This window comes from Cicer arietinum, chromosome 6, assembly GCF_000331145.2.
Source record: "Cicer arietinum cultivar CDC Frontier isolate Library 1 chromosome 6, Cicar.CDCFrontier_v2.0, whole genome shotgun sequence".
In the NCBI taxonomy this organism is placed as follows: domain Eukaryota; kingdom Viridiplantae; phylum Streptophyta; class Magnoliopsida; order Fabales; family Fabaceae; genus Cicer; species Cicer arietinum.
In genome coordinates this window covers 13,646,413-13,663,391 of record NC_021165.2, presented here as the reverse complement: position 1 = coordinate 13,663,391, position 16,979 = coordinate 13,646,413, and the positions used below count along the sequence as shown (strand labels likewise).

At 30.7% G+C, this 16,979-nt stretch overlaps 2 protein-coding genes across 3 annotated transcripts; both read right to left on the bottom strand.

Moving 5' to 3' along the window:
* Positions 1-3,995: 3,995 nt before the first annotated feature.
* On the bottom strand, positions 3,996-9,883 carry LOC101504940 (bifunctional riboflavin biosynthesis protein RIBA 1, chloroplastic-like). Its single transcript, XM_004504766.3, has 7 exons — positions 9,723-9,883; positions 7,634-8,000; positions 7,286-7,507; positions 6,559-6,881; positions 5,750-5,879; positions 4,849-5,145; positions 3,996-4,642 (listed from the first exon to the last, which is right to left on the bottom strand). The coding sequence occupies exons 1-7, from the start codon at positions 9,767-9,769 to the stop codon at positions 4,373-4,375; spliced, it is 1,656 nt and encodes a 551-aa protein (XP_004504823.1). The 5' UTR covers positions 9,770-9,883; the 3' UTR covers positions 3,996-4,372.
* Positions 9,884-10,420: 537 nt separating this feature from the next.
* LOC101504391 (uncharacterized) lies at positions 10,421-16,622 on the bottom strand. Of its 2 annotated transcripts, none has more exons than XM_004504764.4 (14): positions 16,203-16,622; positions 15,291-15,367; positions 14,696-14,854; positions 13,844-14,057; positions 13,389-13,475; positions 13,157-13,296; positions 12,885-12,965; positions 12,559-12,623; positions 12,226-12,401; positions 11,974-12,104; positions 11,780-11,867; positions 11,411-11,624; positions 11,141-11,244; positions 10,421-11,005 (listed from the first exon to the last, which is right to left on the bottom strand). In XM_004504764.4, the coding sequence occupies exons 1-14, from the start codon at positions 16,479-16,481 to the stop codon at positions 10,559-10,561; spliced, it is 2,262 nt and encodes a 753-aa protein (XP_004504821.1). In that variant the 5' UTR covers positions 16,482-16,622; the 3' UTR covers positions 10,421-10,558. The 2 variants fall into 2 exon arrangements, with proteins under 2 accessions (XP_004504821.1, XP_012572400.1); XM_012716946.3 differs by having other exon boundaries at positions 14,696-14,832; positions 16,203-16,620.
* Between the last annotated feature and the right edge of the window lie 357 nt (positions 16,623-16,979).

Sequence of the window (16,979 nt, the reverse complement as noted above, 5' to 3'; positions counted from 1 at the left end):
ATAATTGAGTATTATTCTTAATTTTTATAATAATGAAGATGTTTATTACCCAGAACTCGTATCCTCTACAAATAATTTTATAATTGTTAATAATATTGATATTGTTTTTAATGATTTACCTATCAAGAGATAATAAGTATTATTCTTTGTTAAGGAAAAGTTAATGTATCATCCTAATATTTTGAGCATTGGTAAAAAAGAATCTTAATATTATTAGAGTAGAGAAGTCTCTTTAAAAAAAAAAAGACTATTTTTCGATTGGCTGAAAGTTTTTTTGGTACTTTATTTTTTACTAAATTTTTGTTGTTATTTATTTTTTTAAGATTCGTTTTATTTTTTTAAAAAGGAATAATCATTAGTGAATTTCTCAGTGAATGTTAAATATAAAAGAATTTATTTATAATTTTAAGACTTTATTTTCATCAATCGGTGAAATTGGTCTTTAATTTAAACTTATAAACTTTTTAATTAAAAAATAGAAATGTAATGCAGTTGTAAAACCTTTTTGGTTTTGAGAAGCATTTCGCTTTTTCTCTCTGTATCTTTTATATTTGCTCAATTCGTTTTTTCTCTCTTAAAATTTATATTAATAAAATATAATAAAATTAATACAACAATCTTTATATATAGATAAATTATAAACTAACTAATAAAGAAGACAAATTTTAACACTTTAGTTAGCAACTCAACTACTACCTATAAACAAATCTTTACATGTTAACAATTGATATATAATATAGTGGAATACTATTTTTTAATTGTGAATTTTTTTTAATTAATTTCTGTATTTTTTTAAAAAGTGACACGATGTTTAAACATATGAAAATTGATGCATTTTTCAAGAAGAAAGTTTTCGACAAAGACGAAAATCGTAAAATAGATATATTTTATTTGATTAAATTGTGTAAAATTCTAAAAACTTGTGTGAATTGTGTGACTGGAAATTGTAAAATTTGTAAGAATTGAAATTCTAACTTTTTCAACTTATCGACTATGTATGAATTGTGTGAAACTCTAAAAAAAAATTATATAACTCTTAAGAATTTCAATTATAATACTTTAGTTAATAAACTACTTATGGTCTGACCTGTTTAATAAAAAGGTCAGAGACTGTTTTTAAAGTCTAAATAGGTCAGGCTCAGACTTATAAAAAAGTCTATTAGGCCTGTATATCTTATTATTTATTCCATTCTTCATTTTTTTTCTTCTAATTTCCATTGCACTCACTCCAACAAACAAATTGGTATGTAAGCAATATATTTTTTGTAAAAATCAATACTATTTATTTGTTACTTTTATATTTTATAAAAATCAATACTATTTATTTGTTATCTTTATATATATTATTAGTATATAAACTTGGAAACCCTAATTGTTTATTATTACTGAATATGAGTTTGTTTGAGAGGATTTGTTTAGAGGTAATATTCTGAGTTATTTTGAGAGGATTTGTTTAGAGGTAATATTTCGAGTTGTTTGAGAGATAATAATAGGTACATTTGTTTCAATAAGAAATTTATTCTTTAAACTAAAAATCATTTTTTAGGGTTTAGAGGGTATTTGTTTCATTTTTTTTTTAAATCATTTTGTTAAAAAAATTATTTTTTATTTAATATAGTTGATCAGTAGGGATGAATAATTGTTTATATATATTATAACTGAATATGTTTTGTTTGAGAGATAATAATGAATGCGTTTGTTTCAATAAAAAAAATTATTGTTTTAAACCAAAAATCATTTTTTAGGATTTAAATGGTGTTTGTTTCGTATTTTTTAAAATGGAGAATATGTAAATAAGTATGGGTATGTAGGTATGGATAATTATTTATTTGTTACTTTTATATAAAATCGTTTTTTACGGTTTAGATGGTGTTTGTTTCATACTTTTAATATATATATATATATATATATATATATATATTAGTATTGGTATATGAAGAATCATATAAATCGGTATGGATAGAGCATGTATGTAACCAACAATCAATTTTTTAGAGTTAAAATGATATTTGTTTCAGATTTTTTTAAAAATATTTTGTTAAAAAAATTATTTTTTATTTAATATATATATATATACATACATATATTAGTATGTGAATAGCATTATGTAAATCGGTATGGGTAGAGCACATAAATTGATATGAATAAAGCATCATGTAAATTGATATATGTGTATAATGACAAATTTATTTTTTATTAGGATCCAATTTTTACTTATCAAGTAGTATTTATTCATTTTTTATATAAATTTGCTCATTTATTTATTTATTACTTTTTAGCTCAGTGTCTAACATATATATATTTTCTTTTGTTTTCGAAGGTTGATAAATAAGAGATACAAATCACCTATAAGATTTGATATTATATTTTTGTCACTCATTGAACTTTGAATGTGATTTATTGGCTGATATGTGTAACTGTTTATGGGGTTCATTTTGTTTTATTTGTAATTTTTGAAGGACTTTTTAGAGTTTGTTAATTATGAATTCATTTTTTTTTTATTGGAAGATTGTTGCATTACAAACTTGTTAGTAATTATTTTATTATATTTGATTATAATTTTATTAGTTTTCCTTGTATATAAAGGCCTAATTTAGCCTATTTAAAAAAAATGTAAAATATAATATTTAAATATTTTAATGTGAATAAGACTTTTAAATAGGCTTACAGGTCAAGCCATGATAGAAAGTAGGCCAGACTCAGACCGAAAAAAAAAATCTATGATAGGCCATAGGCCAGACTTAGGCCTAAAAAATTCACCGTAGGTCAGGCTCAGCCTTTCAAAGCCTAACCTGGCCTGGCCTATTCTCACCCTTATTCACCGGCTCTCCCCATTATCTTGTGCAAGATCCGCCACTCGTTTAAAGTGATATATGATACAATGATATTAAATTATTAATACTCATAAAATTCCATTAAAACTTTTATAAATTTCAATTTCGACTTCTAAAATTATTTATTTTTATAATTTTATTATTAACATATACATAATTATTAGTTCTACATTTTGATATTGTATTTCATATCATTTAAAATATACGAAATCACATTCTTTTTAGTTAAAAATATATTATGGAGGAATAAAATTATCAAATTTTTAAAATAAATGAATCAATTTATAAAATTGATGAAAATAAAAAAAAACCAATATAAAATAGAAAAATATTAATTTAACATAGTTGTTCAAGTTGAAGAAATATTCATTGATCGTAAAATGGTAGAATTCATTATGCATATTTTAATATATAATGAATTCACCGTTCCTCTTTTGAGACGATATTATTTGGGTATTGAGGGAACTAATTCCTTGAGTTTTAATTCATAATATATATTTCTCCTTTTCATCAAAAAAAAAAAAAAAAAGAAAGAAAATAGTTGTTCAAAGTGATATAGTTACTATCCCAATTGACTTCCGAAGTTATCTTTTAGCTGTTTATAATTGTCTTTACGCTGTTTCCTTTACTTTGGGATTAAGTCGAATAAGATGATAATTTGAAGACAATTATTAACAATTTAAAAATAATAGGCTTATTTTGATCGGTAATTGTGCATACAACAATTGTCAAGTCAACATTTTTTCCTATTTTTTCCATTGATGTAAGACAATCTTTTCCTTTGATATTTAATAACATGTTAGTGAAAAATAACTAACATTTATCCATTTCAAAAAGATAACATATCTCCTCCATAAGTAAAAAATACATGTATCTTGTTCAAATACATATATTTTTTGCTTCAATAGTAACAGAGTAGAGAGAATGTCATCAATGGTAACAAACTTATTCTAAAATCTTATTCTAAATATGTCTTTTAGGATAACAGTACTTATTCTAAAATCTGGCACCAGCTAAGTCTATTTTTAGGATAACAAACAGTTTGGTCTCGAGAATCATCGCAGCACCTTTATATATATCTCAAAAAGAAAAGGCACCCTTATAGTCACAAAATTGCACCTTTATTATCGATAATACAAGGTACCTCCATAAAAATAAAAATAAACAAAAAACTCTTGTATAATGAAACTACAAAAAAAGCACCTGTATACGAGAACCTCTAGTTGTCTAAAAAAAACCAAGAAAGAAAGCGAGAAAATTTTACCTCAAATTTGTCTAGGTATTAGACAATGCCCTGGCCTCACCTATTCTATCATCTATTACACATTGCATGGCACTGTATATAGTTTCAAATGACTTATTGAGCCAGCCACGATAAAAATCATGCAAATGAATTAGAAAAAAAATAAAAATTCACAAGCAGAATCAGAACTCCTTTATCTTATTAGATCCATCTGCAGCAGTATAGAAATTTACACTTCCCTTTCTCTTCTGGCGTGTGCAACTCAATTTGTGAATCTGATAGAAAAAAAGTAGGTTTATGTGTTAGGAGCAACATTCGAATCATCAACACTACTGGCATTACCATTTCCACCGTCAATATGATTCAATTTGCTGTTAAATTCCAAGCCATACATGTGTCCCATTTTCACACGTTTGGTCTCCAAGTATCTCCTGTTTTCTTTTGTGATAAGCGATAACAATGGGATCCTACCAGAAATCGACAAACCATAACCTTTGAGCCCAACATATTTTGCCGGATTGTTTGTCATCAGCTTCATAGAATGAACACGCAAGTCCCTCAATATCTGCAAGTACAATTTCAAATTTTAACCTTTTTGAGTGAATGCAACTAAGAAATAAAACATCTAGCTCTATGAAGTATGGACAATAGCATGTCAGAGAACCTACATAATAATCATGTAAATCACCATGAATTGAATGTAGGAAAATAATTGAGTATAAGATGTTCAATATTCAACTCTCTAATTATTTGTATTATAATTATAATTACCTGTGCACCAATTCCATACTCCCTTGAGTCAACAGGCAATCCCAACTCCTCATTGGCTTCTACAGTATCCCTTCCTTCATCCTGTAAGTTATAAGCACGAAGCTTGTGGCCCAATCCAATACCCCTTCCTTCATGTCCACGAAGATATACTAATACACCTCTACCAGCAGCCTCAATCTGTTGCATTGCAAGAGAAAGCTGACTTCCACAGTCGCACCTGGCAGATCCAAATATGTCTCCTGTGAGACACTCTGAGTGTACCCTCACAAGAACATCACATCCATCCCCGATGTCACCCTGTTAAACAAGAAATGTCCAACCACAACCATGGCTAAATGTCAAGTATTGAATGAAGCAAATTTAAAATGGAAAAAGGTCAATACAATTGGAAGAGTTTGCCAATTTGCAAATCCTTCGAGCTTATACACTTGGTAGAAAATTGAAAATACCTTGAAGGCAAAATGTTAAAAAAAAGGGGTATACATTAATTTATCACTGAAGGTATAAAAACTCATCTGTAGTGTCGGTTATATATGATAATGAGTAGACTGGTATAAGAACTCAACTCAAGTATAGAAAACAGCAGCATCAATGTGACTTCGACTTTTTTTCAAAAAAAAAAACACGTTCTACCCTTATTATCTCTAGTTTATAAATTTTAACATCCACAAAGAAATGTTGATAGGTCATTATCAACATATGATTCCTAAAAAAAATGGGATCATTGAAGAATAGAAAATAATGCATTAATGCAGTGCTCTATGCTTAAAAATTAACATAAAAGAAGTGTTTACATTTTTTCATTGTCCATTTAGTCAAGAAAAAAAAATCAAACTATCCAGAATCTTTGTGCATATTACCATCCATGTATATAGTTCAATATAAACACAAGATTTCTCACCTTTACCATCGCAATATGCTCCATCCCATCTAAAAGCGACCTATAACAGTTAGCTGTGAATGGTCCCCACATTGTTGGTATTAGTGCAGCACCAGCATGTTCCACTAGTTTATCTCTTTTTCTTCTATACCTGCCAGACTAATAGGTGTTAATCTTCCAGATAAGTAACCAAAAAATTAACAAAACGTATCCAGGAATAAAAATTTGCTATAGGAGAAATTGGTAAGGAACAAAAAAGAAAAGGAAGTATAAAAAAATAATATAACAAATTAGAATTTTTGCAAGAGAACTTTTGTTTAGTGTATGTTTAGATTGACGGTGAGATTGACAAAATCATGACGAGGTACCGCAACTTTTGCAAAACTACGCTTTGTCGATTCTATAAAATCAAGGTGCCACCATGATTTCGCCAAACCCACCATCCAACCAAACTGACATACTCTTAAGAACTGCAATGCAGGGCATTTAATGGAAGATAAGCAAAACAAGATTTCAATTTTTGTCATGGTATAATGGTATATGAGAAATATATTAAGTGAAATGAACAGATTAATAAAAAGAACTCACCACATAAGCAATCACTAAACTTGACTGATAGCAACCTCTAAAATTAGAAGTAACACAGAATCCAAATTGATTGAATTTCTAGTTATGTAGTTAGAATTTTTGAAAGATAAATTACGGTATCAAAAAGCTTAGGGAATTTCAATTATGGTCGCTGTAACTGAAAGCAAATTATGAAGATAATCGAATATATAACATGCATACAATGTATTCCACTACATCTTTTGCGAAATGCAACCACATACCTTATCAAGTCAGCAATAGATATAACTTTCAAATTTTCACGCTCTGCAAACTGGCGAAGCTTAGGTAATCTAGCCATGGAACCATCATCATCCACAACCTCACACAGAACTGCCACAGGATCCAAACCAGCAAGTACTGCCAGATCAACTGAAGCTTCTGTATGTCCAGCTCTCTTCAAGACACCACCTTCCGTGTATTTTAGAGGGAAAATATGGCCTGGGCGGTTGAAATCACTTGGTTTTGAATCTTTGGATGCAAGGGCCAAAACTGTTGTTGCCCTATCCTGAGCTGACACCCCTGTTGTGGTACCATGTTTGGCATCCTACAAATGTTTTGTAAATTTTGAAATATAGCAAATTGCATTGATAAATTCCTTGAACTACATAGGAAAAAAATTATACCACAAAATCATTTTTTCTGACATGAAGCTATTCTAGTATACAATAAGTCTATGTCTGTTAAATACTGGGAGAAAGAAGATATTAAATGCAACAAAGTGAAGTTGCCCTAAATTTTTGTCAAACTTAATGCCTACCAAGTATAGCTAAGATGAGATAAATTATTCCCAAAAGTAGACCATATTATAAGGTGAGTAAATAAAGTGCGTTTTTTTTTTTTGGTATTAATAAATACAGTGTTTTATCTGATGTAAAAATGAAAGACCTTGATCACATAGATACAGGACTAACTCCAGATAAAAAGATGCATGCACCAAATTGTACATACCACTGTCACAGTGAATGCAGTACGGAGTTTCTCAGCATTATCCTTACTGTTGACCATCAAAGGAAGCTCTAATCTCTCCAGATCATCCTCTTTCATGCTTATACAAACTATGCCAGTTCCATGCTTCACAATAAAAGCCATAGCCTCAGGTGTCGCCAACTGTGCTGCCATTATTAGGTCCCCTTCATTTTCTCTGTCCTCATCGTCTACAACTACTACCATCTGAAGATCTAATATCAGTTAATAACAGAAAACTAAGTGGCGACAATGCAAAACCAAAACTTTTAACAATACAAGGCTTCCCTGCACTAACAGTTAAAATAATATGCTCAGAGAGAGAGTAATAACCTTTCCATTCTTAATATCTTCGATGGCCTCTGGTATGGAAGCAAAACCTTTTGTTGGACTGTCCGAATCAAAGTCATCGTTATCATCAGCAAAACCACTGCCTGTTAGAGCTGTGTCAGCTCCCATTGTTTCAAGCACTACTGCATCAGGTTGTGCCACAGTTCCAACTGATTCAACACCAACCAGGTCTTCATTTTTTAGGTCTCCCCCTCCAGATGTCAATGCAGCTTTAATTCTACTAACAGCATTGAGACATGAGGGGAATTTAGAACTCAGCCGAACAAATGCCAAATCTGAGCCACGTACATGTACGATAGATGGATTTATACTGTTCAACCCATGGAACAATTTGAAATTTCTGCATGCCCTATATTGAACAGAAGAGGAGGCAAAAGCTACAATTAGTAATTGTGACATCTAAACATAATACCCACACACAAAAATTCAAAAGAAATCAGAATTTATCATCACAGAAACACACAATGTGCAGCTATTGGGATACAACAACCCATCTCCATAACAACTAAAACAATGTTGTCAATCGCGGACCACAGGAAAATAGCGATTTGTTTACGCAACAATGCTACAGCATTGCTATAGCCGCTAATTGATAACGCTTTGAACTAAATTGTCTATAACAGAACAATGGTGTTTTGTTAAAATTTTGCTATGCTATAGCACAACTATAGCAGCTATTTGACAACACTAAGTAAAAAGGGATTAGGAAGTTGATAGTGAAAGGAAGTTTACCTAAAGCTTAGCAAGACATGAAAGCTAAAAATATTTAAACTATAATAAAATAGGAACATAGTGGTGGTCCAGAATTTTCCTTTTGACAGAGTTACAATCAGTGGCGGATCTTGAAAAAAAATATCGGTGGAGCCGGAGAACGACAAGTATTAACTAAACTATTATAATTGAAATTCATAAAAGTGATATAGTTTTTTTTAGAGTTCGACGCGATTCGTACATAGTAGACAAATTGAAAATGTTAGAATTTCAATTCTCACAGGTTTTACAATTTTTACAAGTCACACAATTTTCATGCGTTATACAATTCGCACAAGTTTTTAGAACATCACACAATTCATTCAAATAATTATGATTTTTTTAATCTATATACAGAGTTTGTTGAATTAATTTATTATATTTTATATCTTCAATTGCATAATTTCTAATATGATTAACGACTTGGATTGTTATTTAAGAACAATTGAATAATCTTTTACAATAAGACAAAGATAAGAAGATTATTGTTTTTTATTATATTAGAAAAATTATTTAAATAAAAAAGAATAAAAAAGTGAAAAATATAATCAAAATAAAGGGAAAGTTTCTAAAACATCATGTTTAAAAGATATTTTAATAATATATTAATAATATATTAATGTTATTTTATTAATCTATCGTTATTATTTATAAAAAAAAATTAAAAAATTGAGGGGATGCCATGGCCTCTACCCAGCTCCTTACAATTAATTACACATCAAAGAAATGTATAGCTTTATTCACAAAACTGGTCGTGAGGAAGCACAGATACAAGATAAAGGGAGGTGAAAATAATCTCAATAATTATGAAAAACTTAATTTGTTTTTATTCAGTGACAGGTACTACAATTAGTGTTGAGCTTCGATCAGTTCCTAACGATTTCAAAAGTTATATTAACAAATCTAACAACAACAACAGCAGCAGCAAAAATCTAAAATAAAATTCTTTATAATTTGTTTACGATAGCATAATTTGTGTATACAGTGTGAGTTGTGAAAATGGTGTGGCAGTGACATCAAAGAAAAGCGAAATAGATGTTAGAATGAAGAAAATAATCTCAATAATTATGAAAAACTTAATTTGTTTTCATTCAGTGACACGTATTACAATTAGTTTGAGCTTCAATCAGTTCCTAATGATTTCAGAAGTTATATTAACAAATCTAACAACAACAACAACAACAACAACAACAACAACAAACTAAAATAAAATTCCTTATAATTTGTATACAGTATGAGTTGTGAAAACGGTGTGGCAGTGACATAAAGGAAAAGCAAAATAGAGGTTAGAATGAAGGAAAGAGGAGATGGTGAAACTGACCTCGGGCGAGAGAGACATGGTGCAGAGAGATTGAGAGAAGAAGCCATCTTAGGGTTTCACAGAATTCAATTATTTGGATTTGGTAACAAATGGTAGGTGATGCGTTCCGTGTTGTGTTTGGATGAGAGGTCTAATAATCAACATTCTCTCATTTCATACAAATTTGAATATATAATAGGATAAAAATAATAATAAAAGTCAAATCTTTAATAAAAAAGTCAAATAAATTACACTGCAAATACAAATTTGATTATGGACTACTCAGAAAATGTTGTGTTCAACAAAAACATAAGAGGTGGTAATAGTTTTGAACCGTCAGATCTCAACTCAATGGTTGAGATCATTTTCATCAATTTTGTAATTCTATTAATCTAAATAGTTCGATTTTTAATTAATGGCTAAGAAGAAAAACAACGTAAATTTTTTACAACAATGATTTTCATTCCCTTTTTCCCTCCCCTTCCCAGGTCACTTAATCTTTGACCGTATAATAGTTTTCAATGAACTTATGTTATACAATATATGTGGATGTTCCAATAGGTGGTCCACCATGAACTAGTGTTTGAATGTTATCCGAAACTTTAATAATAATCGACGAAACTATTCGAGAGTATAAATTAACGAGTTGAGTTTTGATAAACATGCTCATTTTATCTTAATTTTATTAAGGTTGTCCACCTTAGAATTTGTCTATACAATAATGATAAACAATAGTCAAAAGACAATAATAATTTCACTAGTTTCTTTTGAAATATTTTATAAAATTTAATAAATAAAAATATAAACAAATATGTGTAGTACAAGGACATAATCTCTATAAGTTTTACATGCAACTATTATATATTTGAAGTCAGCTCAGGATCTCTATGTTCTGAAGGTGGACGTTTCAATCTCTCAAATATTTCATCAAGAGATTCAAATGAAGAGTGTGCGTTTAGAGAGGATATATGATGAGCACTATTACTAAGAGGAAGGAATCTGTTGGAGTCAATGTTAGATTTTAAATTTTTTAATCCATGCATCATTGATTCCCATTTTGAGGATAAAGCAGATGATGGTGCTGAAATAATATCCTGATGAGAATCATTGGCATCATTTGTCAAAGATGAAGATTCTCTTTCTTGGGTTAAATCTTTACTAGAAACCTCTTCATTCAGGTTTGTCCTTAAAGCTGCATACTTTCTACCACCAATTTTTCTGCTCATATCACTCTGAGTTTCTTCGTTTTTCGCCTCTACTGTGATGGTAGTAGTTTTTTCTTCGCCGGCACTCTCATCCAGAGCCTGTGAAAATATATCATAAAACTAGCCTTGAGACTGTTTCTTCAAATCCATGATCAAAGAGTTATTATCTTTGTGTTGGCGTTGTAAGATTTGTAAAAGAGAAATGATCAAAAACTAGTTGTTTTGGATGTGTACCTTGGTCCTGCTTACAGACTCAACATCCACACTCATGCTGAAACTCCTAGCTAAAGGGAAAACAAGCTCGCCGACATTGTGTCCTTGCTGAAGAAGAGAGCGCTCTGAGAAGAAAAGTTAAGCTAAAAAGTTAAGTTGTTGTGGTAAGAAAAGGATGTTACGAATCTCAAATGACTGTGAACGACCGTTGTTATCCTAAATTGTATAATAGAAGGAGGAATTCTAGTTCTACATGACATAAAATAGAGTTACTGAAAGGCATGAGCTTACCTTTCTGCAAGATTATTACTCCAGATGGATCAAATCCATCCATATCTTCTGCATCATCACTAAACTTGAATATTTTCCAATTCCCACAATAGTCGATGACCCGGTTAAAGAAATTGCCTGCTATTAGTAAAGTGTATATAACCATGATGACAGGGTAAATTTTGTTGAACCCTTTCCCGAAAAACGGAACAGCGTCATCGATGTTTCCCATTTTCTGCACAAAATATTTGTTTTGCACACTAGAGTACATCAATCTTTTGCACACTATAATTCATTTAATACAGTCATATAGACTACCTAGGTACACCATTGATCAATGACATCATAATCATATCACATTAAATAAAGATGGAGACAATAGTAAAATACTTTTTCAAAAATGGTTTTACGATCCCCACCAAGATTGATGAGATTGAGAAAGTTGTATGAAATGGGTGCAGCATATCTTGCCACCATCCTGCAAGAATATATGAAATGGATAGGGAAGAAATTTAGAATAACTACTACACTAGGCGCGAATGACTAAAAATATATATATCATATAAAAACAGCAAAAAACTTACGAGCATATCATAAGCAAGCTTACAGAGCTTGTTTGTCTTGGTGTCAGTGAGTAAAACATCAACATTCCCATTTTAAACAAGGAATAATATGTACAAACACACATATACATCAAAGGGACGAAAGCGGCTAACTGTGAAAAGAATCAAACAATCAGTTTTCAACAAGATAATAATAACTTCATGTTGGAGCCAAAATAATTTTATTTTTTTTCAAAGAAACTGGTTACATTGGAACAAGTCCAAAAATATCACCTGCACAAGCATTTCTTGCTGTCCTGCAGCGTGTACTAGGATAGAGAAAAGAGATAAATCAACTCCATTGGGTAGTATGGTAGCCTCTGCTAATAGAATAGCGAATGACATGAAGCCCAATATAACGGCCAGTGATTTCTCGAGAAGTTTCTTTAATATACATCGCCATAGAAACTCTGAGATAGATCAACATCTTTCAGCCATATAAAATTGTTCTCTTTAGAAATTAGTACATTAAACTATTGGTAGATAGATGTTGGGTGACATTCTATTTTATTTTCTATTGAGAAAATAATAACTGAAAAGCTCATAAATTTAATATGTGGAGAGTACCAATTGTATCCAAAACTGCACCTACTTTGCCTATTCGTTCAGGCCTTAAGCATGAAATATATTTCCTGCAAGATTGAAATAAAACATATTTAAATAATGACATAGCATCACTATTACTTCATAAATATAACACTTGAACATTGACAAAAAAAATTTTAGACTCTAACTAGTAACCAGTACCTTAAAGGGATCCTCAAAATAACATGGTTTTTAAAGAAAATATTTTTTGAGATAACTGAAAGCCTTTTGTCTCAGATACTAAGATGTGAAATTAAAAAAGATGAGAGGATAAACAACTAGAAAAGAAGTGTAGGTTTGGAGAAAACCATCTTATAGCATCACGGCGCTCATAGTTCTTTATTGTATCCTCCAACTCAAGGGCTTCTAGGACAAATTTTGTATATTCACTGCAAATAATAATAGTACTAATATTAACCTTAATAGTTAAGAAAATGTATTTAGTACTTGAAGAGGATCCAGATAATCTAAGTCCACTTTGCAGAAGCTAATCACCACATAAATCCTCGATTGTGATAGAACTCAGAATCAGAACTCAGTACCAACTTTTATAGCAAATAGATCAGTCATCAGTGTCTACCTTCTATATCGATAATACTGCTCACGAGCTCTTCTAAGACGACGTCTTAGTGCTGCCATTGATTTCGCATCTGTATCATAATCCATGTCACTTTCTCCTAGTCTCCCACCCTGTGGTTTGAAGGAAGGGTCTTCCTTCAACTAGAAGAAAAAACAATGTTACATAAACACCTAGCAATAGAACAATTAGAATCTATAAATACCTGAAAATATTATGAACTAATAGACTTTACCATCTGCTGCATCATTTTGTCAATTATATTCATGTAGGATCTCAAAGAATCCCGCTTAGACATTTGCTTTGATGTTGCCTGTGTGATCTGACAATGGCACACCATCAAAAATCATATCTGCAAAGAATAAAGGATAAAAAGAAAGTATTTCTTTTTATCAATATAATGCAGATTTTATGTGATCTACTATATATACATCAAATTTCAGAATAAAGTCATTCATAGAAGTATACATGTGGTGAGATAACCAGTAGAATATAGAATAAGTGTGAATGTAAATTATCCGCAAGCAGGATAAAGTACACTTTTTTTATCACTAGAAGTCGAATTCGATACCCTAGAGTTTACAACACTCACACACAAGCATCAACCAACAGCACGAGATACAGTACATTAACAATATGCTAATTTAAGTGGTAAATTGTTATGATAGACCAATAGTGTAAGTAACTTACAACAATAGCATTTGAAAAATCTTGATGAGCGTCGTCTAATTTGACAGCCATTTTTGCAACTTTGTGGGAAAGAAATTTTTGCTGATTGGCCCAATCTGCATTTAACCAAATTCCCTTTGGAATTTCACTCATACCAAATCCAAGTAGAAATGCTCCAGTAACAAGTCCAAATGTGTTAGAGCAAGCCATGGCAAAACCCATAACACTACCACTCCTGCAAATTTTAAGCATGAAATTAGATAGGATGGGGTAGCTTGCAAAGATTTGAAAAATTTGACAGTGTATTAGATTACGTCCTACCAAGTCTTTTAAATCTACTTAAGTAAATATAAATATCATTCTTTTATTACTATTAGTGTTATATATTAGATTTTTTACTTCGTGTTAAATTATAAGTTTGTTAATCTTTTCAATAATTTAAGCATATTAGCCTACATAAGTTTTTGGCATATCATAGGTACTATTATAAAATGATCATGTTAGATATCAAAATAGAATTTAATCTCATTGACCTATAGTTAGTTAGCTTTTTTCTTTTATGGTGGTTTGTTAGTATATTTAAAGATATAACATATTACTTATTTATAATCAATTATATGAATGAAATAAATTTGAAGTAGAATAACAAGTCATATCAGGTTTTTGAAAAGACCAAGTCAGGCCTAAAAAATAACCCTGTGGCAAGTAATAGACCAGAATTGGGTAAGAGACCAGACCTATTTATGCAAAGTTTAACTCAATCCGGCCTATCCCACCCATACCGGCATTCACGTAACAAAAGAAGGGTTCACATCAATTATTCAAGTAAATAAATGGAGAACAATAAAAAAGATAAAAGAAAGAGAAGCAAACCAAAATTTTTTTAGTGCTATTAGTAATATCAATCCAGAAAGTGCTACAGAACCAAGGCAGAGATAGAAAACAAGGTTCCCATGTAAACTGGTCTTCAATCTCTCTTTCACTGTAAAGTCTCCAGCATCTTCATAACCCTGAATAGTGGGAACCACAGACCTGTTTAGAGAAATAATTTAATACAAAACTATGAGTGTGCTTTTCTATTAACCTAGCTACCATAAAGATCCTAATTGATTCCAAACATGGGTATATATTGCATAAGTAAAGGGGAAATCACATAAAAAATGTACACATCTTCATATCAATTAGGACAATTTATGAAAATTGAAATACAGTAAATAATAATAGAAGTGGAAAAATCAAGATGTTTAAAATCTTGCTTCTTCTCTCTGTGCAGGTGTATGTGTGTATATTTATTTAAACATGGAACAAATGACAAGGGTAGCTTAATTAAAAACAATTTGATTGTGTAGAAGACTTTATGGAAGCATGCATATATACCAAACATCACATAGAGCTATTAAATTTAAGAGGAATTGATCAAAGGGATACAAGGCATATCCTAGGGCTGTATAAAAGGGAAGTAGCTTACCATGTAAGTAAGAAGGTACTCCAATATGACAAACTCCATAAGAAGGATATCACTCCATTCACATCACCATTTAGTGTCTAATAATCAATGAAGCCAAATGTCTTAATCAACAAATATATCAAAAACAAGTTAATTGATTAATAAATCAAAGCAATGAGAGCTCTCTAACTTCATTCTATTTGTTCAATATTGTATTTGCTACCCTTAATAGTGCACACTTCATGAATAAGCCAACAAAGGTTGGTCTAGTCCGTAAGAAGTTGACTCATACCCCTCAAGAGCGTGGGTGAACTCCCATGCGATAATTTGTCGGCATTAGAGTTGAGGTCTACCCTGACCCTAATAAAAAGTGTATACTCATCATCTCATGATGAATGCCTAGCTTTTTTCCCTGTCTCATGGCATATGAAACAACACATAACTATTAATGTTGACTATGAGTCTATGACTCAACTCCAATAGTTTGATCTAGTGATAAATGACAAGATACAACAAGCCTTGCATCTGCAGGTTGGGGGTTCGATTATATGGTGAACCTAAGGTCTTCCTTACCTTGGACTGATCACCATCCCCACCCTAACTTTATAATATAAAAAAAATGTTAGACTAAAACACATAATCATTATGAAGTGGGTAGAGGTAAACTTTTAATCTGTACTGTAGTACTTTGTAATTTGTAATCCTAAGTAGAAAAAGTTCATTAGCCATTCTATGAGAGACACACACACAATTTGGCCGGGCCGAATCAAATTTGTGTGTTTATTTATCTGCTTTATTATCATTGGAGCCTAGGTTTTTTTATCTAACAATTAATAACTGAAAAAATGTAATTTATGAAAATTAATTGTACCATCAAATAATAGATTATTGAAACAATGCACAATAAATAAATAAAAAGATGGAAAATAGTACCGCCCATATGTCAGCAGGGACGAGGATGATGATGGAGAGGGAGCAGAACCATGTATAAGCAACGGTGAATAAGACATATTTGGGCACATCAGGTCCAGAGAAATATCTCAATGTAATAATCACCATCCCAATAGTCATTGGTAAAGATAACATATAGAACACCCTCATTTTTATTAATGCTTTTAATTTTATGTTACACTTTTTTCTTTCTATTATTATTACCTTATTATCTGTATGTTCCTTTTCTTTAACAATGTATATAAACTTACATACATACATGTAATGCAATTTCTCTACCGGTCTTTTCCCTTTCTCTGAAGAACATTACAAGACATTGAGAAACAGAAAAGGGAAACCAGAGACTCTGTAGTGGTGATGTGGAATGTGGATGTCTGATAAACTCAGAGGAAAATTTTAAGGAGAACTGGTCAAAACGACCCTATTTTCGCTCTTTACTACCAACTCATATATTTAGCACATGTAACTGATATTCTTGTCTAGCACAATAAATGATACAATTTTTTTTAAATCATAAATCATTTGATCACATATTTTGTTCATATTAAAAAGTTTAAGCTCCAAAAGCGTATATAAAAATGCTTACAACTTTTCCCACCAACGAGATCTCACATTGCCAAAGAGATTTATTTAAAATTTTGAACTTAACTTGTGAGGTATGATAATTACTTAACAAAGAGATATTGTATATTGGAGGACCATATTTTTTATACAATCATGGTCAACACTCTTTAGTATATTTCAACCTATTTTATTGGT